At 35.9% G+C, this 24,028-nt stretch overlaps 1 protein-coding gene across 30 annotated transcripts in view; it reads left to right on the top strand.

Moving 5' to 3' along the window:
- The window catches only part of NRXN1 (neurexin 1), a 1,138,820-nt gene that overhangs the window by 572,378 nt on the left and 542,414 nt on the right, over positions 1 to 24,028 (top strand). For 20 of the 30 annotated variants that reach the window (XM_030826918.1, XM_030826917.1, XM_030826901.1 and 17 more), the window contains one exon: positions 3,787 to 3,906. In XM_030826918.1, coding sequence (XP_030682778.1) covers positions 3,787 to 3,906 — 120 coding nt within the window. Of the gene's footprint in view, positions 1 to 2,860; positions 2,888 to 3,786; positions 3,907 to 24,028 lie in introns of all 30 variants that reach the window. The other 10 variants (XM_030826892.1, XM_030826880.1, XM_030826882.1 and 7 more) reach the window with 1 other exon arrangement.

The raw sequence follows: 24,028 nt of genomic DNA, 5'->3' as shown, positions 1-24,028 counted from the left end.
ACATTTGAGCTTCCCTAAATAATCACTTGTTGTCTTTTATTTCTAACATATTTCAGTGAGTAATAGTTCATTTTATTTATAAAATTCACCTCAGCTAGAGTAGGAATTTTAACCTGTCAAAGACTACTTAGGTTATTGTCTCCTGAATGTTAGCCTATATCAGAATCACTTAACAGAATCATTAAAACCCAAATCACTAGATTACAACCCCCAGAGTTTCTAATTCAATAGATCTGAGATAGAGCCCTAGAATTTCCATTTCCAACAAGTTCCCAAGTGATGCTGATGCTGTTATACTGCAGACCATACTTTGGATGCCGTTTTTCTGTTTATGTAACAGAAAATGGGCACTGGAATTCAACAAATAAGCAGGCCCACTAAAGTCAAGATAACATGTCTACATAAAATCAGAGTGAAATTTTAATAGATGCTCTTTTTGTACAACTGCAACATTCAGCTCTAGGCTCCATTATGTTTACAGGAATAATTTTCTGTTTAATTGTGACAGCTATCATTGATTAAACACTGGTGGAAATATGTTTACATATACTATCTCATTAAATCATCAAGACTCTATACAATAGGTATCATTGCCTTTTTTTAATGAGTAAATTGAACCTCAGAAAAGTAAGGTGACTTTCCTAAGGTTCCACACCTAATAAGTGGATGAAAAAAGTTTCAAACCCAAGTTTACCAAACTTGAAAGCAGAGACACCTAACCTCTTTTGTCTATTTTTTTTTGGTTTATGGAAATTGTAGTTTTACCTTCATTTTTCTTTCCCTTTTAGACATATTGTTAATTTAAATAACTTAATACAAATGTCCTTGTAGCTTTTTCCCAATTTTATTCAGTGAGAAAATAAATATAATATTACGTAACTAAAAAGAAAAATAGATTTAAGGCTCTCTCTTGTGTAATGCCTGTCGATGTTTAAATATTGTCTAGAAGGTGAGTACTTTGAAAAATGTGTCTTGTCAGGCAAAGGCATGCATTGTCTTGTAATTCCTGAATATAAAAAAGACTATTGTGATAATGAAAATAAAATACAGCTCGTCTGTATGCTTACATAGAAGCTTGGCAGGTACTCTGAGTTGCTGCTCTACAATATGGGCAGATTATTTTTCTAAGATTGTAGTTTTACGATTTTTAGAGTTTAGCATTGTTTCTCAATTGCATTTCTGATAATTTTTGAAAAGCAAAAACCAAAATCTGGATCTTCATTAGTTCTTGCTTCTGATCTTTTCTTCTGCTCTGCAGGTCAGAGAGCAAATAGCTATTTGATAAAATGGCATCTCCCCAAACTGGGCTTGTATTGCTCCCTGTTTATTCGCTTAACACTGGAAGAAATATGCTAAGGAATATTGCTTTGAGAGATTTTATTTTTAAAAATATGCTAATTATTTTTGACCTCTAATGCCATGGGATAAAGATCAGTAGACCACTTACCTCTCACAGTTTGGAACAAAAATTACAACTGAGCAATTTCTTTGCTACAAAGAACTAAGTTGAGTTTAGTGGTTCTTTGTTCTTAGTTCTTTGTTAGTTCTTAGTTCTTTATTACAAAGAACTAAGCTGAAAAAAAACTGTTACATCTCTTCAGGTTTCCTGGATTTGGGAGGTCTTATTATTACTACTTATATAAAATACTATTTTTGTTTTTATTATTGTCACACCTATTGCTGTTATTATTGTTACAGAATTAAGATCTACAATATTATGGCTTCTGAATTTGTGAACTCTCAGAGGCTAGGCTAAATTCAATAACATTCAATAAAGAGTACCTTTACCAAACATTTATACTAGAAATGTGATGGTAAGGTACATGTTTAGAAGCCATTTTCAAAATCATCTATTTATACAAAGTATAATTACAGAAAATTCTAATTTATTCACTAAAGCAGGCACCTCAGAGGCTCTCTCTTTTTTATTAATAGCATCTAATTAGCTGACGTCTGTTTTTCTATTTTCATAAAACCTATATGTTTATTTACTAGAAAATATATTTAGTTTATACTCTAAAGCTATTTAGGTAGACTGTATTCCCTTTTCACCCTTCTCTAAGATAGGTTCTTATTAGTGAGGTTTTACTGTAACAGTTATTCCACAGGGAAGTTTGTAAGAGTTGAAAATACTTGTGAAAGTGTAGAAAATACAGACGTAACTCTGAAATTCGTAAGTGGCATATACCCAATCTGGTAAGTTCAAGGATAAACGCTGCACATGGAAATTTTATTAAGAAAATTCCTTTATGAGGGATTATATTGCAGTTTGTTTCTTCCATCCTTCCTACTTCTTTCATCCGCTGTAAATGATATACAGTATCATTTATGCAGTATTCGGTTGGTGTCACTCTAAAGTCCAGCTGTTGTCAGTGAATGGCTGGCATTACAGTTTGAAGCCTTAATTGCAACAGAAAGATAAAGGATCTAGAGGGAAAAACATAGAAAGGGATAATTGCTCTGCTAATGATCATAGTCTACACTGTATCTGCACATGATGAATGGTGCTGCATGTTCCACATAAGCAACACAGTCACTTTGGTAATGCATTCATATCTATCCAAGAGAGGAAACATACAAAGGCCCTTTTAATTTTCCTTCATTACATGTCATTGGCTCAATTAACCATTATATATATATACATATGTACAATTAAATTCTAATAAATTTCCGCTTTCTCATTTTTGGCTTCTCAAGATTTATGGCTGTTAGTATTAATTTGTTTGCTCTACATAGCATTTTTCTCCCTCTTTACAGAAGCATGCCTTTTGAATCTGAATGTTCTTCTGTGTTTGCCCCATTTCAGTATTGCTTACTAACATTTAATATATTTTGCTTTTTTTTTATTTTGCTGACAAAGTTGCATTGATGAAAGCTGACTTGCAAGGTAGATAGCCCTGTGTGTATAAAACAAGACTGAAACCCCATAATACACAGTGGAAACCCTAAAATAACATATTTTACATTTTTGCAGTAACTGTTATTTGGGTTCAGATTTCATTTTTTTTCGTTTCTTGAACATTGTGCAAGAAGCCCAACTTTGTAGTATAGTTTGTATAAAGGCTTTCAGTCTTGAATATGTTTGTTTAGTGATTGCCTTTAGTGCTTTGATCATGCTTTTTTTAGTTCTTTGTTTTTCAGTGTTCTAGTTATGATTCTTTAGAAATAGACTAGCATTCTTTTTACTTGTATGTTAAATGAGGGCATGTCATTTATATGGAGTTTTTAATTTTATGTTTAATTGCATGAAATTGTTAAAGCATGTGAATTGATACTTGCCAACATACCTATTCAAAACACCCAGCAATCATAACTTTATCCTTCTGAAACCTCTGGGGCATTTTTGCATAACTCTCTTCAGTTATTTTGCCAATCTTATCTCAATTTCATGAAGTTATAATCTCCATTTCTCATTATGTCTCTATTCATTGGTCAGAATGTTAAGGAGATCCATTCATTTTCTAAAATCCAAATGGTGATAAAGAATTATTGAAGTTGGAATGAGATTACCTGCTACAATAATCATACTAGAAGCTATGTGCTTGCTTTTGCTATTTGTTGGTTTAGTTTATGATTATAATGTATTTTATCCTATACTTGAAACTTAAGAAAACCTTCATATTACAGCCTCTCAGTTCCTAATTCAGGTGTGTGAACTAGAACTTTCAAAACTAGTTTGGACATATCATCTGAGGTGTTGGCAACTACTATATGTGATCTAGCTCATGTATAAAACGCTTTTGGATTTTTTTAAAGAACCCAAGTTTCCTTTGGACTGTTTTGCAGGGCCCAGCACAACCTGCCAAGAGGACTCGTGTTCCAATCAAGGTGTGTGTTTGCAACAATGGGATGGCTTCAGCTGTGACTGTAGTATGACTTCCTTCAGTGGACCACTCTGCAATGACCGTAAGTACCTCTCTGAGTATGGACTGATACTCATCGTTGCTTCCAGTTACTGTTTGATATCTAAAGTCTAACACTGAAAGTCCTTATATTAACTCTGAGTCGGTCGAACTGTCATAACCCATAGAAGCAGTTGTTTCTACAGAAAGGACAGTTTTGAAATACTAATTGTTAAAGTGGCTAAATCCTGTGATGATGGTGATTCTTTGGTTTTTGGGTTTATTATTTTTTTTAATTACTAATGATCACCTTGTTCAAAAGAATGTTTTTCATTTCCAATATATGACAATTCTCCCTTAGTTTTTGAAAGAACCTTCATATTGTTTTATATTAAATAATACTTAATTTCATATGATTTTGTCTCGAGGGCTATAATTTTAGGTAAACGGTTACAGGTCTCATTTTTCTCTCTACGTACATCTCTTTAAGCCCATTGCTGCCTTTTACTTTTAAAAAAATGTGTTCAAACATTGTCCCTTCAGGCATTCTCCCTTGTATCTTAGCAACTTATGTTTTTCTCCTTAAAATCCCTTAACTAAGTATTGCAATATAAGCATGAAAATAAAACACAACATTCACATTATATCATGGCATATCTGCTAGTGCCTAATTTATATCATAGCAGTGAGGGTTTGAAGATGGAATTAACTGATCTGTAAGATGAAGTTCTGTATCTTAATGTTCAAATAGGTCCTGATTTACAGCACATCATCAAAATGATAAAAGAATTTCATACAAAACATTGCATTCTGCTATATTAAGAGAATATTCCTGACAAATTGACTGGTTGTAAAATAGAATACGTGCTATATGTTGTCAATGCTACAACATTTAAGCTAAACCTCCAGGATGATGGACTAGAAGATGCAATGGTTGAAGGTTTGGATTTTGTAGCAGAGGCTGAATTTGAATGTGGATTTAAAGAAAGAGTAGAGCTTGTTCATTTTGACCTTTGTCTATTTGAGACTGTATTCATGTCAACAGATATGTGCATCACAATGTAGAAGATGGGGTCAACCTACAGTAATCCACTGAACTGAGTTGTTGCAGCCTAGCAATAAAGTACAATTTACCTGCTGTCTTCAGGTTTCCTTTCCAAAATATTGACTATAGGAAAAACACAACAACCAATGAAGAGTAAAAACATATGTAGAAGAGGCCTTTAACAACCATGCCACTGTAAATGGAGAAATATTTGTTCTTCATTTTACTAGTCTCATCTCCCATAGAATTACAGTAAACCTGAAGCAATAAACATATGCTCAAACTATCATACATTTGTGAACACTGTATCTCTGCAAGCCAAATCACACTTAAAACACAGTAACGCCATTTTGAGTTACATAGACAATTTTACATAAAGTCTGAATAACTATATACATAAAGCAGCCTTACATGTGCTTTTCATAAGGATATGTATATACATCTATAGATAAATTACTTCCTGTGTCAGTTCCTGCCTCACAGAAAATGGCATAAATTTATTTTCAAGGACAATCAGAAGACTGAATAGTTGTTAAGGTTTTATTATCACAAATTTTTCATCCTGAATACGATCCTGACAGATGTATGACTACATGTGGTAGTTGAGAGGGATTTTTTTGGTGTGAAAATATTTTTCATGTTGCTAAAGAACTTTTTCTGCCAAACTCTGCTTAATGTAGTTTCCATGTTTTACATACAGTTGCCATTTGGTTGTGGCAGACTGTGTATCCTCATATGCCAGTTAAATATAAAGAATATAATTTTATGGATGTATTTGTTAGACTTTCCCTAAAGAAACATCAAGATACAACCATAAGTATCATGCTGTCTTCAAATCATTTTTACCGAAAACTCTTTTAATGCTGCTCTTGGGTGATAGTGCTGGTGATGACAATGATAAGGCTATTTGTTATCTTCTTGTAAATAGGTAAATGTCATTCAATAAATGTGTCTCCTGATATGCCTCTTGCACAAATCAGCATTAAAATTACTTTAGAGAGCTCTCAGAATACATGCATTTTGATTAAATCATTACCTCTTAGTGAGTTTTCTGAAAATGTGAAATGGTTCCTTGGCTTATACGTCGGAGTTTCAGTGGTGAGAATATATAGGTACAAATCAATATTTAAAAGCAAATCTTATTTTGTATCAATTATAATTGGTAGAAGATATAGTAGCCATTGTTACTTTGAAAACGTGGAATTAATAAGCAACAGAAATAGCATGCAACACTTTCCTCACTTTTTAAATTGATCAAAATAAATCTTGTCTGTACATCTCACTGTTTTTCTCTAAGATGCACAAATAGAATTAGTGTGATTCCTGGGGTTTTAACAAACTCCTTTTCTGTATAGAAGCTGATTTTTCTTTTAAAATAAAGCCATTTAAGGCATTTCATTTCTTAATGAAATTTTCATCTGTAGCTTATTTATTCATAAATTCTGTGACTGCAGCCTCCAATTACGTAGAAAACAAAAAAGAAAATAGAAACAAAACTTTTTAATGGGGAAATGAACATGCCACATTACAAATGAGACCTTCCCTCCCCCAAAATAGAATTTCTAAATGTCATCTCGCTGATAAGGTTTATAGAGTGGGTTAGGGTAACTAGAAAAATTTATTTATGTTAGCCTGGAGATATAATTAACAATGGGAAGATGGGAATACTTTGTAGCTTGTAAATGTAATCTTGGATAAATCATACTAATTAATTGAACTGAAAGGAATCTTTCAAAATGAAGTGCTATTCAAAATGATGCCAAAGGCTATTTTTAAAGAAATGTTTGTGAAACCCTTTCTTCCCCGGAAAATTGCCATCTAAGTGACCTACTCACTGACAAAAACAATTGTTTTGTGCATGTGTGTATGTGGATATGCATGTGTGTGTGTAGGGTAATGTCATATACTCACCTCCTCAAGTTTTCTTCCATATCAATACCAAATTTTAGATCTTCTGTATAATTTTCCTGGTATATCATGTAATTTCTTAGTTATCTCCCATTTCTTATTCCTCTTTCCTCTAATCCATTCTGTGCCTGTCTGCCAGTTTTGTTCTTTCTTTCTATTCTTCCTAGTTTAAATGTCATCAGTCTCTCCTAATTCTCCTAACCAGAGGCAATATTTTTTTTTTCTCCTCTGGCTTCCTACAGAATTTTGTTTATGCTATTTAATTTGCCATCACTTTTTCCTTATAGTTACTTATGTTTAGTATTATCTCCCTATAAGACTCTATACTTCCACTAGGAATATTATTCTTCTTTGTTTTCTTGGTTTATAAGCCCAGTGTTTTTTATAGCATGCTGCATGTAATTGTAATAACTCACTAAAATCAAAGCGTGCTAGATACATGAATCTTGCAGAAGAATTTCAAATGTATCCTCAGTGTCCAATACTACTCTCCAAGCTAGTCGATGTGGAATTCATGCACCTCAATGGTCTGACCCCAGCCTTCACGTTCATACTTATCTGTTGTAGAACCTTGTCCATATGGCATATTACTGCCAATTTACTTACTCACAGCTTTCTGAACAACATTACACTTTCCAATTTCCTCACCATGGCTTATGCTAATTTCCCCACCTGGAAAATACATTAATTCCACCTGGAATGCATTCTTTCACTATGTCTGCTTGAAGAAATATAATTTCCTTTTCAATCTCTACTAAAACTCTTTTGTCCCATAGAAACTTCCTTTGTTTTCTGAACTTGACATTATTTTTCCCTCTTCTGAAATTGTAGGGAACAGTGTGCTGCACTACATTGTATGTGTAGCTATTTATAAAATTTCTCTTGGATGTAACCATTTGCTGAGCACTTACTATGTGCCAGTTCTGTGCTAAAAGTTTACATTCATTGTAAATTTTATATATCACCTATTGATACTTACACATTCGTCCACCATCATCACACCAGTGTGCTACACAATAATCCTTTTCTCCTTTTACCCAGTGGTCCAGAATAGAATGTAATCATATTAAGTTAACTTAATGTCAGGTTGGAGAAGATGAATATGGCTATGGCCACATGCAAAATAGTGAACATAATAGCATTGTCACATTACATTAGTATAGAAATGTTGTATGCCAAATTACAGTTCAGCTTCAATAGTGTCTGTTACCATAAGGGAAGAATATATCATAGTGCTGTTATTTTGGTGCTACAGCCTAGGAGGATGTGGGTGCTGTTTTATTAACAGGCTATTTTCAGAATTCTAAACTTTGCCAAGAGAAAATCTTTCTGACAGGAATTTATTGTATCTTTCATACGAGAGTTAGAAACATTCGCTGAAACAAGGATAAAATACACTTCACTGTGACTTTTTACCATGACATTTAAAAATATCTTCAGCTTTGTTTCTCAGCTTCTTTTGTTGTTTGAAAGAGAATCCAATATCCAGTGTCTGAGCATCAATATCTGAACTAATGGAAGTGAATCATAACATATATTTTTAAAAACCTGGATCCGAGTAATGTTATTTCTCTCCCATTTGGAGCTGCCAGTAGTATTAAGCTGTGAGCTGATTTGCTGCTGGTGTCACTTAGGGCTGAATAAAATTTAGCAAGTAGCTATGTCCACAACCAGATACTCTTTGTGAGTATGATGAATCTTATTAACCTTGATTTTTTTCTAAATGGAAGCCCTTAAGCTGTTTAAAGCAATTCATAAGCAAACTTTACTGAAAACACCTTAAAAAAACTATAGGGAAACAGGGTCAGACCTGCCTCAGGTAAATGATAAAGGATAAAAATATTTTTCATACTAAGTAAGAAAATGTAATAAAGGACAGAAAATAAAGCCTAATGTATGACAGAGAAATGTAATACGTCATAGAAGTGCTATCTGCTACTATTTTATGTAAACTTATCTTTGTTCTTCTTTTTAGAATTGACATCATAAAAGTAGATGCATAAATGGAAGCATTGGTCTTTTTATATTGTTGTTGGGCAGCTGAATAATAGTTTCAGTCTGTATCTATATGAGAAAAGTTAGGTGGGGAGAAAACAACAAAAAAGGGAATAGAGTAATGCTGTATTTGAATTATCTATGTTAGTCCCTTACACTGTTGAGCAGCTTGATGATTGAACTCTCAGCAGCCTTTTAGTCTGTGAATTCTGCCACCTTGGCCCCTAGAAATCAAAAAGGAAGCAAACTCAGTCAGAATGTTTTCTTTACCTGTGGATTTTCCTGCTAGTATGCTCTAATTTTTCTGGCTTCATTAAAACTCTGTCTGTGTTGACCTTAATTCGGCTCAAATGTTAGCACTCTTCATCATCGATCTTATGGGTAAATACGGAGGTGGCTTTCAATGTTGGTCTTACTGTGGTAACACTATCCTATCTCACCAGAGCCCAGCTAACCAGAGCTGCATTCAGAGGGGGTTTTGCTAGTCACCTTGACTAACTATTCTCAAGGAAAGACAATAATGTTAGTTATCACTAGATGCTATTAAAATAGATAGACTCATCTGAATTTTTTTTTTCCATGTGAATGCATTATATCCATGTTTATCATGTTATTTCCATCTGTAGCAACACAACAGGTGCAGAATCAAGGCAGGGTGGGGATACTGCCTTAATCAGAGGTGCTAACTTTTGACACTTGGAGCCATTAAGTTTAATTTTACTTTTTGTATAGATTTTAGTTCTCTAAAAATGATGTAGCAAAAGCCCGTGTGAACAAACTGAAGATAAATCACAGTGAATTATCGGAACCTTGCAAAATACCAAATAAGTACAAATAATAAATGACTTAGTATGACAGATTGAATAAAGATAATTTTGTACATATACACCATAGAATACTATGCAAACATAAAAAGAAATGAGATCATGTCTTTTGCGGGATAATGGATGGAGCTGGAGGCTATTTTCCTTAGCAAATGAATGCAGGAACAGAAAACCAAATACCACATGTTCTCATTTGTAAGTGGGAGCTAAACTACGTGAACTCATGAATGCAAAGAAAGGAGCAGCAGACACCACAGTCTACTTGAGGGTGGAGTGGGAAGAGGGAGAGGAGCAGAAAAAATAATTATTGGCTACTAGGCTTAATACCTGGGTGATGAAATAATCTGTACAACAAACCCATGTGACACAAGTTTACCTATATAAAAAACTTTCACATGTACCTCTGGACCTAAAATAAAAGTGAAAAAAAACCTTAGTATCATTTTATTAATCAGGAAGATATCTGAAGAGAGTAAACGGTTACATACTTCTCCCACTCTATGAAATCAAATTATCACGAGTATTTTTAAAGTATAGGATTACACATAATTAGCTTATAATTTATGAAATCTTTTATTTTAAAATAATATAATTATGATAGGATTTGGAAAGAAGTGTTAGATCAGGCCTAGGTTGTTTCTATACTTTATTGCTGTGGATATGCCTAGCTAGTGCATAAAAAGAACTACAAAAAATTTGTGTAGATTACATCAACATATTTCAATGCTAATATCATAATTAATATGTATTATATGCATGCCATTTAAATTTTATAAGCTTTACCTTTTCTCCAAAAATATCTGATTACTTTAAATGTAAAAAGAAGAATACTGAAGCATAAATAGATTTAAAAAAATTTTATGCCAGGCACGGTGACTCATGCCTGTAATCCCAGCACTTTGGGAGGCTGAGGCAGACGGATCACAAGGTTAGGAGTTTGAGACCATCCTGACCAATATGGTGAAACACCATCTCTACTAAAAATACAAAAAAATTAGCTGGGACTGGTGGTGCATGCCTGTAATTGCAGCTACTCGGGAGGCTGAGGTAGCAGAATCACTTGAACCTGAGAGGCAGAGGTTGCAGTGAGCCGAGATTGCACCATTGCACTCCAGCCCGGGCAACAAGAGTGAAACTCCATCTCAAAAAAAAAAAAAATTATGGATACATGATAGTTGTACATATTTAGGGATACATGTGGTATTTTAATATAAGCACACAATGTGTAATGATCAAATCTGGGTAATTGGGTATCCCTCATTTAAAATATTTATCACTTATTTTTGTTGGGAACATTCCAATTCCACTCTTCTAGCTATTTTGAAATATGCAATAAAATATTGTTAACTATATTTGCCATATTGTGTTATCAAACACTACTCTTATTTCTTCTACTTATCTGTATCTTTGTATACATCAACCAACCCCTCTTCATCCTCTCCACCTTTCTACCCTTTATGGCCTCTGGTTACCACCTATTCTACTCTATCCACTATCTCCAAGGGGTCAATTTTACTAGCTCGCACATATGAGTGAGACCATGTGATGTTTGTCTTTCTGGGCCTGGCTTGTTTCACTGAACATAATGACCTCCAGTTCAACTCGTTTTGGGATATATATACCATTTTTTTCTTTATCCATTTATCCATGGATTCTTAGATTGATTTCTTATCTTGGTTATTGTGAATAGTGCTGCAGTATACATGGGAATGCAATTGTCTCTTTGATATACTGATTTCCTTTCTTTTGGATATATACTCAGCAGTGAGATTGCTGGATCATATGGTAGTTATGTGTTTGATTTTTTGAGGAACCGCCAAGCTATTCTCCATAGTGGTTGTGCTAATTCACATTTCCACCAGCAGTATACAAGCATTCCTCTTTATCCAAATTTTTGCCAGCGTGTGTTATTTTATGTCTTTTTTATAATAGCCATATTAACTGGAGTGAGATGCTATCTCATTGTGATTTTGATGTCTCAATGTGATTTTTGCATTTCTCTGATGATTAGTGATGTCAAGCATTTTTTCATATTCCTGTTGACCATTTATGTGCCTTCTTATGAGGAATGTCTTCTTTTGCCCATTTTAAAAATTAAATTATTTGTTATAATTATTTTATGATTGAATTGTTTGAGTTCTTTATGTATTCTGGTTATTAATTTTTCTTTGGATTAATAGTCTGCAAATATTTTCTCCAATTCCTTAGATTGTCTCTTCCCTTTGCTGATTGTGAGGCATGAATATTTTAAGTAACTTCTTTGGGCTGAAATGGTTAGTAATTGGCACAAACAGAACTTGAATACGTCTGTCTTCAAGGTCATATTCTTTTTCGCACCCACAATCTCTATTAAAGAGTGATAGATTCAATAATAATGCAACTGAAATTCCCCAGCTGCAAAATTCCCTAGAGAAATTAGTAATAAGTGCACTTTAACACTGTGTAATGTTTTTCCATGCTTTTCTCACTCTTAATTCTTAGATGTAAATTTAAACCTTATGCTCTTCCCCTCAACTGCTCAGTTGGCACTTCTAAAGATGAGTCAAAAATTCAGAGTGAGCTGTCAAAAGCATACTGTCATTAACTTCCAGTTCTGTTATTAAAAAGGTACTGATTATGAAAGAGAGATGGGAATTTTCTGTGATTTTTCCGTGACAGCCTTTCTGAGTTTCTCAAAAATAATAATCTAATATTTGATAGTGAAATCAGACAAAATACTTCCCAGAGTACTTTTGTGTGAATCAGATTCACAATATGTATAGTGGGAAATTAACTGTTAAGATTCAGAATTGTGTTGACCAATGAATGTGTACCAGATGATTTATTATGTTAATTATACCTGAATTTATTCTTTATACAGTCGTTGAGGCAGAAAGAAAAAAAAGACTAAGTTGGAGGTTAATAGTGTGGCCTATGAAGGTCTTTGGTAGATACACAGAGAAATACAAGAGGATGCATGAAGCCCAGTGTATTAAAAGTTAATACAAGATTGATAGTGAAGACCAAGGGCCCCTCATTTTTGTAGGGAAGGGAAAAAAAGCCTGGGGAAACATGTAGAGTCCAGAAAAAAAGGTCAAGATAAAAATAACATCGTGCTTGCATTAAGGAATAATTCAAGTCATAAGGAAAAAAAAATATTACTGTGAAGGAAATGCACCTTGCCCAGGGATCCCTTTTGCTTCCCTGAACAAAGCATTCTGTGTCTTTCCTGAGATTTACTGTGCCAATTAAAAAGTATAGAATTCTTTTATGGGGAGGAATTATGGCCTTCTCTACAGTTCTGTGATGCTATACATGTTTTAACTCTCTTGCAGCATTCTATAGCAGCATAAAGCACAAAGGTGATATGTTAGCTCTGAGTATTATAGATCGTGTGATTTTAATGACCCTAATGATCTAAAGTCACATCTCTCAGAAAAAGGCCTATGGAGTGTGAGGCTTAATCTCCCCAGGATTTGCTGAGATAGGAAGGTACAAAGGCATTTCTTAACTTGAAATGATTTCAGAATGGAACAAGTTTCATAAAAGGTTCAGCTACCATAGAAGAATTAAAAAAAAAAAATGGGTCTTGAACAAGGAGGAGGCTGTATTTGAAGGAGACAGTGGAAACTGTTCACGTAGGTGTGAACACTTCTTATAAATATATAACATATGACCCTTTAGGGAGAGAAACAGATGGAATATGTAGCAGAAGATACAAAGTACACATTTTTTCTTGGTTTCTTCACTCCAGTGGTACAGTGTATATTTTGATATTTGGCAGTTCTATTTGGAAGCTTTCAAGGCCTCATCTGGATTCCAGCAGTTCGGGGCAATGCTGACACTGTGAAGAGTTCTAGGTAGAAGCAGGCTGTTGAATTTGCTTGCAAAGCTTCTCCAAGTGATGACATAATGTCTAAATATCCCAGCCATGATTCCATGTCAAATCTTTGATGAGCGCCCAACTTCAAGGAATCCAGAACCAAGGATCCAGATTCATGCAATCATTGCACAGTCGGAGTAAGACAGTGTTGCTGAAACTGTGGGGTCCATCTTTGATGACATCAATTCTGAATCTGCTGTCCCAGGTCCTATTAAGGGAAAGTGCTCCATTTTACTAAATTAAAAACAGAAAAGTGTCAGAGAAATACCATTTCCTTTCAGCCGCAGGAGACATCACAGAAGTAATTAAACTGGATTTTGGTGTGTCAGGCACATTTCTTTTATTGACAGTGACAGTAATTCTGTAAATCAAAACCTGGAAGCATTTTCAGTGTGTTGAAGTGCTAAAGATAAAATCTAAGGATTTTAAAATTAAATCTCATGAAACTAGAATTGATCTATAGAGTGCAGCATGAGAGGCTGCTGCCTGAGTTCTAAATGCAACCTCTCTTTTGACATTCAGTGCCCACGGTATTTGAGTCCCTGAAAGCTATGGCCATGTAAAGCCAAATGGAGTAGGTCTTCAGTATTGTCTCTCATTTATGGTTTTGAGGTCTCCAGGAAAATTCTCTCTCCGCTATCTCAGTATTTCCTTTTCTAATGTTGTCAATAGGTTTTGTTAACATGCAGTTTTTCTGGAATTCTTTTATTCTTTCCACATTTAAGTTCCTCCACAATCTTATGCAACAACTCTACAGCATGCTTTATTCTTCACATGCTCTGGTATCAACTCTTTGATTCAGAGATATATAGAGACACACTGGTGTAGTCAACACATTTTCTTTATGCCTTCATCCCTGCTAAATGATGCCCTCATTTGGGCTGTCCTCTTCCTTCGCTCCTTCCGCTCTGCCTAAGAAAATTCAGCCTATGGAGATGATCCAGCTCACATCAAGTTCATCCAGAGTAGTGCAGTCTTTGATTACTTGATGGTTCTTCTGCTTCTGAACCCAAATATTTACCGTCTAGAGTTGTCTTTTTATGTGTGTATGTCTTTATTTCTCATCTGTAGTTTATTATCTCATTCTTCTGTTTTTGGTATTATTTCTCATAACACTTATCAAATGCTCAGTAATATTTGAAGATTGGTGTCTTGGAGGCTCCATTAATTAACTGTGGGTGTGTGTGTGTGGGTGTGTGTGTGTGTATGTTTATCTTTGCCCATTTCTACAGCTCTTTTAAGAAAATATGTACATGTCATATCACATCTGGCAGGAGTAATTTATTTATTTATTTATTTATTTATTTATTTTATTTTATTTTTTTATTTTTATTTTTTTGAGACGGAGTCTTTCTCTGTCCCCCAGGCTGGAGTGCAGTGGCACGATCTCGGCTCACTGCAACCTCCACCTCCTGGGTCCACGCCATTCTTCTGCCTCAGCCTCCCGAGTAGCTGGGACTACAGGTGCCCGCCAACACGCCTGGCTAATTTTTTGTGTTTTTAGTAGAGACGGGGTTTCACCGTGTTAGCCAGGATGGTCTCGATCTCCTGACCTCGTGATCCGCCCGCCTCGGCCTCCCAAAGTGCTGGGATTACAGGCTTGAGCCACTGTGCCCGGCCTAGGAGTAATTTATTATGCTTTATCATATTAATGAAAATGCATTTTTCAATATTTTTATTCCTGATAGTAAAGACCTGGTGAAATTAGAGCCTTATGTAACTAGGAACAAAATGCTTTGACTAAAGCTTCTGTGTGTGTATCTAGGAAAAGTTTGTATGTGAGTGTGTATGTGTATATGTTCATGAGCATGTATACGTATCATGGGAGATGATGGATTTAGCAAACATTTTCTATTTTCTTCACATTCCACTGCAGCAGCCCTGATTTGTATATTATCATATTAATTATTTTTATTTGTTTATTTATTTACTTTGAGATGGATTCTCACTCTGTCACCCTTGCTGGAGTGCAGTGGCGTGATTTTGGCTCACCACAACCTCTGCCTCCCAGGTTCAAGTGATTCTCATGCCTCAGCCTCCCAAGGAGCTGAGATTACAGGCATGCGCCACTACGCCCAGCTGCTTTTTGTATTTTTAGGAGAGATGGGGTTTCACCATGTTTCCCAGGCTGGTCTTGAACTCCTGACTTCAAGTGTTCTGCCCGCCTCGGCCTCTCAAAGTGCTGGGATTACAAGCGTGAGCCACCTCACCTGGTCCATATATTATCATATTAATTTTGACAACTGCTAGGATCTTTTGTCATTTCAAGATAACTATTTTTTGGTCACTTTACTTTTTTCCCACTGATTAGCCGATATTACGGGAATCATCAGATCATTGTGAAATGCTACAATACTTATTTGATCTTTTTTATGTAAGCTTTAAGATTTGACAGTCTTGGAGTATTTTTCCAGCAATAACATAAGCTCTCTGGGGATAATAATCCCATTTCTCTTACAGTAGTAGCGTATCACTTCTGTGCTCTGCTTTAGTCCTCCAGTGTCCTTGAAGAATTCTCTAAGTGTTCCCTTTGCGGAAGCCACAGGAGACCCAAATGTCCATTTGATACGGTATAGTTGGTATTGAAAATATTCTTGGTGATTTTTCTTTCCATATTAAATATGCAAAAGATAGCATTTATATATGCAACTGTACCAAGAACAAGAGACTTAGTTTGCCTAATTGTTTTGGTTCAATATTTTTGGAGAATATACCTGAAGTCAGCTTAATAGGTGGTGAGTATAGTGACAACATCAGAAACAGAACAAATTGGTTGTTGGAGGAGTTGAGAAAAAAAGTTTAAATAATAAATTCCAGGAATACTAGAATTTGTCTACCTGAACCAAAAAGAAGGTAATTAGACTAATACGAGATAGTTTGACTAGATTAGTCGTTCCCAAACGGTGGTTCCTGGGTCAGCATTGTCAACATTGCCTGTGAATCTGTCAGAAATACATATTCTGAGATCTCACCCCAGACCTCCTGAACAGAGAACTCTGGGAGGTAGAGCTCAGAAATCTACATTTTAAGAGCCTCGCCTCCATATGATTCTGATATACCCTTACACTGAAGGACTATTAGACTATTAGATTATCTTTAAAGTCCTTTCTTTAGTTCTTTGCTTTCCAGATAATGAAAGACTTTAATAGAATGAAAGTTGTTCCCAAAGAAATTTTTTAAATAGAACATCATGACAACATTTATGAGAGGGTTTTAATACTATCTTGGGTATTTAATATATGGTGATTTGAAAAGAATACAAAATTTCATTTTGATTATCAGCCTCTCCCATTGGCTGGCAATCTTGAAAATGTTTGAAAAGTTCTTGTTCACATTATTCATGCTATGAAAAAGCTATTTCAAGGCAAAATTCTCCCTCCAGTGTGAGGAGAATGACCAAATCCAAGTGCACATTTCTCTATTATTATTCTTTTGGGTTCTTTGGAATAATAGCCTGATAATTTATATAGATTGAAAATTAAAGTTTCATCCTTGTCTGTAAACAGATTTCAACCTAAGAAAAACTTGAATCAACAGACCACTGTCAAAATTGCCATTTATATTAGGTACATATTCTTCACATGGCATTCTTTTTCATTGCCTAAAACATTCCCCATGTTTGCATATTCTTAGCACTTGCTAAACAAATTAACTCCAGTTTACCAGCAATTCCAAACACAGTTTCCCATCTGGTTAGCAGCCCGTATCTAGTAAGATCTTTGTATTTATTTCTTTTAAAATCACATAGGATTTACATGCAAAAATTCTTCGGCTGTAATCCCAGTGTGTGACCTTGAGCAAGTCACTTCAGCTGTGTGGGCCCCAGTTTCCTCATTATAAAATGAGGAATTTGGTTTGCCTTGTCTTTAAGGTCTGTAGAGCTAAGAGTCTGTGATTCATTGTCACTATATTCTTTCTCTTCTTTTTCCTCAACCCTCAGACCTATTTTTACTTATGTTTAAGGCTCTTCTAGGACGCAGCCTACAGCTCAGCCTCAGTACACGAATCTGAAGTTATATTTTAGCCAAAGACCTTTCCTGCCAAATCCTATAAAAAGGAAGAACTTGGAAAAATAAATCTGATTAATGGGATGTCTTCCTCTTTTCAGAAAGGAAACTTTGAATTAATCCTGCAACACAGGGCAGAGACTTCAGCTATGCTTTTTCTTTCATGTTTGTATAGCTATTTATTTATAACTTCTTTCAGATATCTATTTACATCAACTTTAAGTTGAAATATTTTGCCAATGCAGAGATCATGCCTGTGTACTTGCTTAGCTAAATGCTAGGTGTAATTATTACTGGTATGTAAATAAATGCTTTTTCATAATTAAAAAACAGTAATATAATTACATATGTGTAAGTATTAATATAGGCAGGAATACTACTACTAACTAAACATCAACAATAAACTGGGATTTGATATATTAAAGATATTTCTTCTCATAACATTCTTGCATAATAAAAATTGTGACATCAATTTTACAAAAACTGTACCTAAGACGTATGCCTGTGTTCTCATGTTAATAAGAATTAGAACTCATTTCAAATTCCATTTTCTGCCATCCACAGATCATGTTATGAAATAGCTAAGTATTGAATAAAATAGCTAACTTGAGAGGAGTTATGTGCATTCTTCTCTTTGAAATGTTTTAAAGTGTATACAAGGTAGATTAATATATGTAGATTTCTTTAACATAAGAAATTGCAAAAATGAGGAAGAACTGATACAGAGCAAGATGAGTCCTATTTTCCCTTCTAAATTGCTTATCTGCAGGTCTGCCTCCTATATCATGTTAGTACATGTGACTAACAACTTAATGAAGCTTTAGAAGAGCTATACCTTCAAAAAGAATAGCTTTGTATACCTCATTCAGTAAATGAGCAGACTTTCAAAATGATGGTTTTATGAAGTAGAAAATGGAGCATTCCAAATAACCAGGAAAATATTTATACTCTTCATTGCAGATAGTGCGCTTTCAAAATGTTGCTTAACAAAATATTGTGAAATAGGCCAGGCGTGGTGACTCACACCTGTAATCCCAGCACTTTAGGAGGCCAAACTGGGCAGATCACTTGAGCCTGGGAGTTCCAGACCAGCCTGGTCAACATGGCAAAGCCCTGTCTCTACACAAAATGCAAAAATATTAGCTGGATGTGGTGGCACGCACCTGTAGTCCCAGCTACCTTGGAGGCTGAGATAGGAGGATCCCTTGAATCTGAGAGGTAGAGGTTGCAGTGAGTGATCATGCCACCGCACTCAACAGCGGGAGACCCTGTCTCAAACGACAACAAAATATTGTGAAATTCTAAGCATGTGACTCTCCTAGTTAACAGGTTTCTGGTCAATGGTTTCGGAGTGTAAAGGAAAAAAAGATAATCTTTGCTAGTGAAAGTAACTTGTCATGAGGTTATCTCTCCTGCCTATAATTTCTACGCTTGTGAAAAGATATTTTTAGTGCTAAAAGCTACTATGATTAAATTTTAGTGAATTCTATCTCTCTGGCTGATACCTGCACTGTGTGTGACTTTAATACCTCTACTTCTGGCCTAAAACGCAGTTGGAGGAAAATGAGAAACAGCGTGAAAGCATCGTTTCACTTTCCAAGGATAACTTATGAGAAAAGAGAAAGGCCTTGTGCATAGTTCTGCTCTGTATATTAGGAACATATCTACATGGTAAATTACCTGACTGAGACTATTATTAATTGAGCAGTTACTATGCACAAAACATAATGAGAAATACAGAAAGTGGAGTGATTGGGTCCCTGCCTCAAAGAAGTCTTCATTTTAGTTGGGGAAATTATTTCCAAGACCCAGGATAGAAGGGATTTTTTTTTTTTTTTTTCTGTTTTGCTCCATGACCTATCACAAGTGCTTCCAACCATGCCTGATGCTTAATATATACTCAGTATATATTGATGGGGTGAAGTAAATATACTGTTAATAAGATAACTAACAATTTAAGTACTCATTGTGTGCTGGAAACCATTGCCGTGTGCATTCAGAAGAGAGGAAAGGCACAATTGTGTGTTGGCTAAGTAGAAATGAGCGATGGAAATGAGATGGACCTTAATTGGGAAGACAGAAGCAGGAAGAGCATTCCACACAAGGTAGACACTGTGAGCAAAGGTGAATCTATATATAAAGTGTTCACAGAGCAAAACACATCCCTTGAGCACCTCCTATAACAATAGGTGCTTTGCTATACTCTATATATACAGAAGTAAACAGATGAGGCTTCAGGTACAGTAGAAAAAACAGACTTTGGAGACAAAAATACATCCAGAATTGCATTCTGACTGCCATATGGCATCTGTGTGGCCATAGACAAGTTGATTAACTTACCTGAGAGTCAGCTTCTTCATCTGTAAAACGGAAACACAATTACAGATTTTGCAGGATTGATTTGAGAATTAAAGATAATGTATGGTAAGATCCTCACTGTACCCCAAAACTAGCAGGAATTATATAATTGGTAGCTATTGAGATGCTGCCTTTGCCTTTGCTTTCAAGGAGCTGGTACACAAGAGGAAATGCCTGACATGTACAGATCATTATGGGACAATTTATGAAGTAATTTAATACCTTGGTTTTCAAAATGTAGTGCCATATACCCATGTAACAACAAACCTGCACGTGCACTCCCATATTTAAAATAAAAGTTGAAATGTAATGTGGTCAGAGGACCAGGAGCATCAGCAGCACCTGCAAGCTTACTAAAGATGCAAACTCGCAGACCTTCCCTCCCCCACACACCTACTGACTCTGAATATGCTTTTAACAAGATCCCAGATGATTCATGTGCACATGGAAGTGTAAGAAGCACTGCTCTAATAGAAGCATGTAAAAAGGGCAGAGGAAGGAGTGACTAAGTCGACTTAAGGAAATGAGGGAAGACTTCTCTAAGAAAGTGATATTTAGAAAAATTCGGAAAGAAATATTGTCGTCTTTTGGATTAACTTGTTTAGTAAATCAGAATATCCAATTTGAAAAATTCTGTATAGATTCACTTTTTTGACTTCACCATTTTTACATTACTTTTACTTTTTGGTAATCTCCACTGGTTTAGCAGGCTAAATGCATGCCAAGGCAACAGTTTTATACAAGAGAAGACAATTCCTGCATTCCTTCGTCTATGCATTAGAAATAATATGCTCTGAAATCAAAGATTTATTGTGAATTTGACCATAAAAGGTCTGAATTCACCAGCCAGTTTGGGATGCAGATATTTCATTCGATGATCTAGTTTAACCAGGAAGATCTTGGCAAACTCTGCTTCTTTCTGGGCCATAATAATGTGAGAGTCATTTGGCGTTCATGAAAAAATAAATATCCAGCTTTCCATAGGCTGCTCCTGAAAGTCTCTTTAGTTTAACATGGTTTCTTTCTTTTTTTATTTATTTTATTTTATTTTGTATATTTTAGTGTTAGAATTGCTTTATTTTTTGTGGAGCCACGTGCTTCTGTTCAATGAGTTGGCAGGTGGCTCCAATCCTGTAATTATGATCTGGATTGTCGGCTGCCAAAGCACAAAAGGAAACCGTAGTAATCCACTCTGGTGCTCTTTAGTGAATTGTTGCATATGCTTTTTAGTGTATCACTGCACATAAATCTCACAGTAGCAATAAAACTGTTAGGGTAGTAAAAGATACGCATTTTAACTTAGTAAAAAAAGTGTCATAAAATTCAATTAACTACACTTTCCCAAATAGCAGTTCACTCTGGGAAGCTCAGGGTTTCCTAATCTGAAATTACATGTTCCTTTCATGTTTCCTAGTGACCACCACTAATGCTTTAATCATTACACCTACTCCTCATTGTGCAACATTATCATCTCCGAGGGTCCCTTTGTTTCCTTATCTTTCTGCACGTTTTTTTCCTGCTTTTCTACTTGTAGCTTTGTAGAAGCAGTTACAATACAATGGAGTCAGGTTTGGTTTTGCTGTTCTATTCTTTAATTGGAAGGAGAAAGTGAGATGAATAGCATAAGCAATCCACGTAAAGTTAGGCATTATAATTACCCAGGAATTGAGGAAAATGTTCTTTGGTGGTGTATCCACAGCTAATGAGGAAAGAACAGAGTTTTTATTTATTAGACGACCAGAGAATCTGACTAACCCCTGCTTTGCTAATCTGTAAAAGTGAACATTCATTCTATATTTTTAGATTGTTCACCTTCCCCTCAAAAGTAGTTTAATAGCACGGAGTAGAGAAAGGTCTCCTGGTGTTCAGATTTTATTACTTTCACTGACTAAAGTGCAGTACATTTCCTAGTATAATTACACCCCAGTTGTCACAATAAATGAGCACAGTATATTTTACGATACACTTTACTTGCTTATTATCATGTTTGTTCACACATCTCTCAGACTTAATAACCCATGGGGGCTTCTGCCATCATTGGTGAATGGAAATTAGTGAAGTTCTCTATTTCATTTGTGGCGAGATTTTTATTTCAACTGAACAAGCCATAAGCAGGATACATAGTACATTTAGGGAACTAAATATATATACACACGTATATATATATATATATACGTATAATATATACATATATATATATAATACGTATATATATGTATCTATATAACGTTCCCTGGCTTAGTATGTGGTTTTTAAAAATCTAGGAATCTCCCAGCACTCACACAGGTGAATATTAGCTAAATGCATTTTTAATAGAAACCAAGTGACATTTCTGACTATTTCTAAAAATAAAAACAAAGAAAATCCTGGATGTAAACAGAGCTATCTCTCTCTCTCTCTCTCTCTCTCTCTCTCTCTCTCTCTATATATATATATATATATATATATACGAATTTGATTTCAGACCGACCTTTTCTGGGACAGAATTCATTTTTTTTTTTTTTTTGAGTCAGAGTCTCACTCTGTCACTCAGGCTGGGCAGCAGTGTCACAATGTGAGCTCACTGCAACCTCTGCCTCCCAGGTTCAAGCGATTCTTGTGCCTCAGCCTCCCAAGTAGTGCGTGCCACCACACCTGGCTAATTTATGTATTTTTTTATTTTTATTTTTATTTTTTTGAGACAGAGTCTCGCTCTGTCACCCAGGCTGGAGTGCAGTGGCGCAATCTCGGCCCACTACAAGCTCTGCCTCCCGGGTACACGCCATTCTCCCACCTCAGCCTCCCGAGTAGCTGGGACTACAGGCGCCTGCCACTGAGCCCAGCTAATTTTTTGTATTTTTAGTAGAAACGGGGTTTCACGATGGTCTCGATCTCCTGACCTTGTGATCCCCCTGCCTCGGCCTCCCAGAGTGCTGGGATTACAGGCGTGAGCCACCACGCCCGGCCTATGTATTTTTATTAATAGTAGAGATGGGGTTGCACCCTGTTGGCCAGGCTGGTCTCGAAATTCTGACCTCCAGTGATCTGCCCACCTTGGCCTCCCAAAGTGCTGAGATAACAGGCATGAGCCACCATGCCCAGACAGCATTGCTTTTTAAATTTGTGGAAGGGCCAGAAAAAATGTCAAAATTTATATTTAGTTTGATGAGTTTGGGGTCAAAATATCAGAATGCAATCATATTGGCATGGGTATTTGAGGGATTGTCCATTCTACTCACTACATGACAGTTGCAGTCATTATTAGAGAGATCTAAAATATAGCAATATGGTAAAGAGATAATTTTATTTAACAAGAAGATAAAGGATTGCATTACCTGAATTGTATGGTATTATAATACATTTTTGTAAATATTCAGGGCACTTTCCCTCAAATCAGACAAGGCACAATTACTTGGGCTTGGCCATTGAATAAGTACTTAACATCTAAATTTGTTGACAGGTTTAAATCATTTTTGTCTAATTATAAAAATAATACATATTTGTATAACAATTAAAATATAGAACAAGTAGAAGACAAAATAAAATCACCTATGATTCCACAGTTAGGTGTCTCCCATTTTAAAGGAGGATTTCAATTCAACAGCAAAAAGTGTTACTCAGTATTTGCTATGGGTTTAGGATTATGTTAAGTATTGAGAACAAGAAAGAGTAAAGGAAGGAAGGAATAAAGAAAAAGAGGGAGGGAGGAAGGAAGGAGGGAAGGCAAGAAGGAAGGAAGGGAGGAAGGAAAGGAGGGAGGGAAGGAAAGGAGGGAGGGAAGGAAAGAAGGAAGGGAGGGAGGGAGGAACAGAGGGAAGGAAGGGAGGGAGGGAGGGAGGGACAGAGGGAAGGAAGGGAGGGAGGGAGGAACAGGGGGAAGGAGGGAAGGAAGGAAGGGGGGAAGGAGGAAGGAAGGAAGGAGGGAAGAAGGAAAGGAAGAAGGAAGGAAGGAGGGAAGGAAAGAAGGGAGGGAGGGAGGGAGGAACAGAGGGAAGGAAGGGAGGGAGGGAGGGAGGAACAGAGGGAAGGAAGGAAGGGAGGGAGGGAGGGAGGAACAGGGGGAAGGAGGGAAGGAAGGAAGGAGGGAAGGAGGGAAGGAAGGAGGGAAGGAAGGAGGGAAGGAAGGAGGAGGGAAGGAGGGAAGGAAGGAGGGAAGGAAGAAGGAGGCAAGGAGGGAAGGAAGGAGGGAAGGAAGGAAGGAGGGAAGG

This window comes from Nomascus leucogenys, chromosome 14, assembly GCF_006542625.1.
Source record: "Nomascus leucogenys isolate Asia chromosome 14, Asia_NLE_v1, whole genome shotgun sequence".
Taxonomy (NCBI): domain Eukaryota; kingdom Metazoa; phylum Chordata; class Mammalia; order Primates; family Hylobatidae; genus Nomascus; species Nomascus leucogenys.
This window is presented reverse-complemented; position numbering and strand designations above follow the sequence as displayed.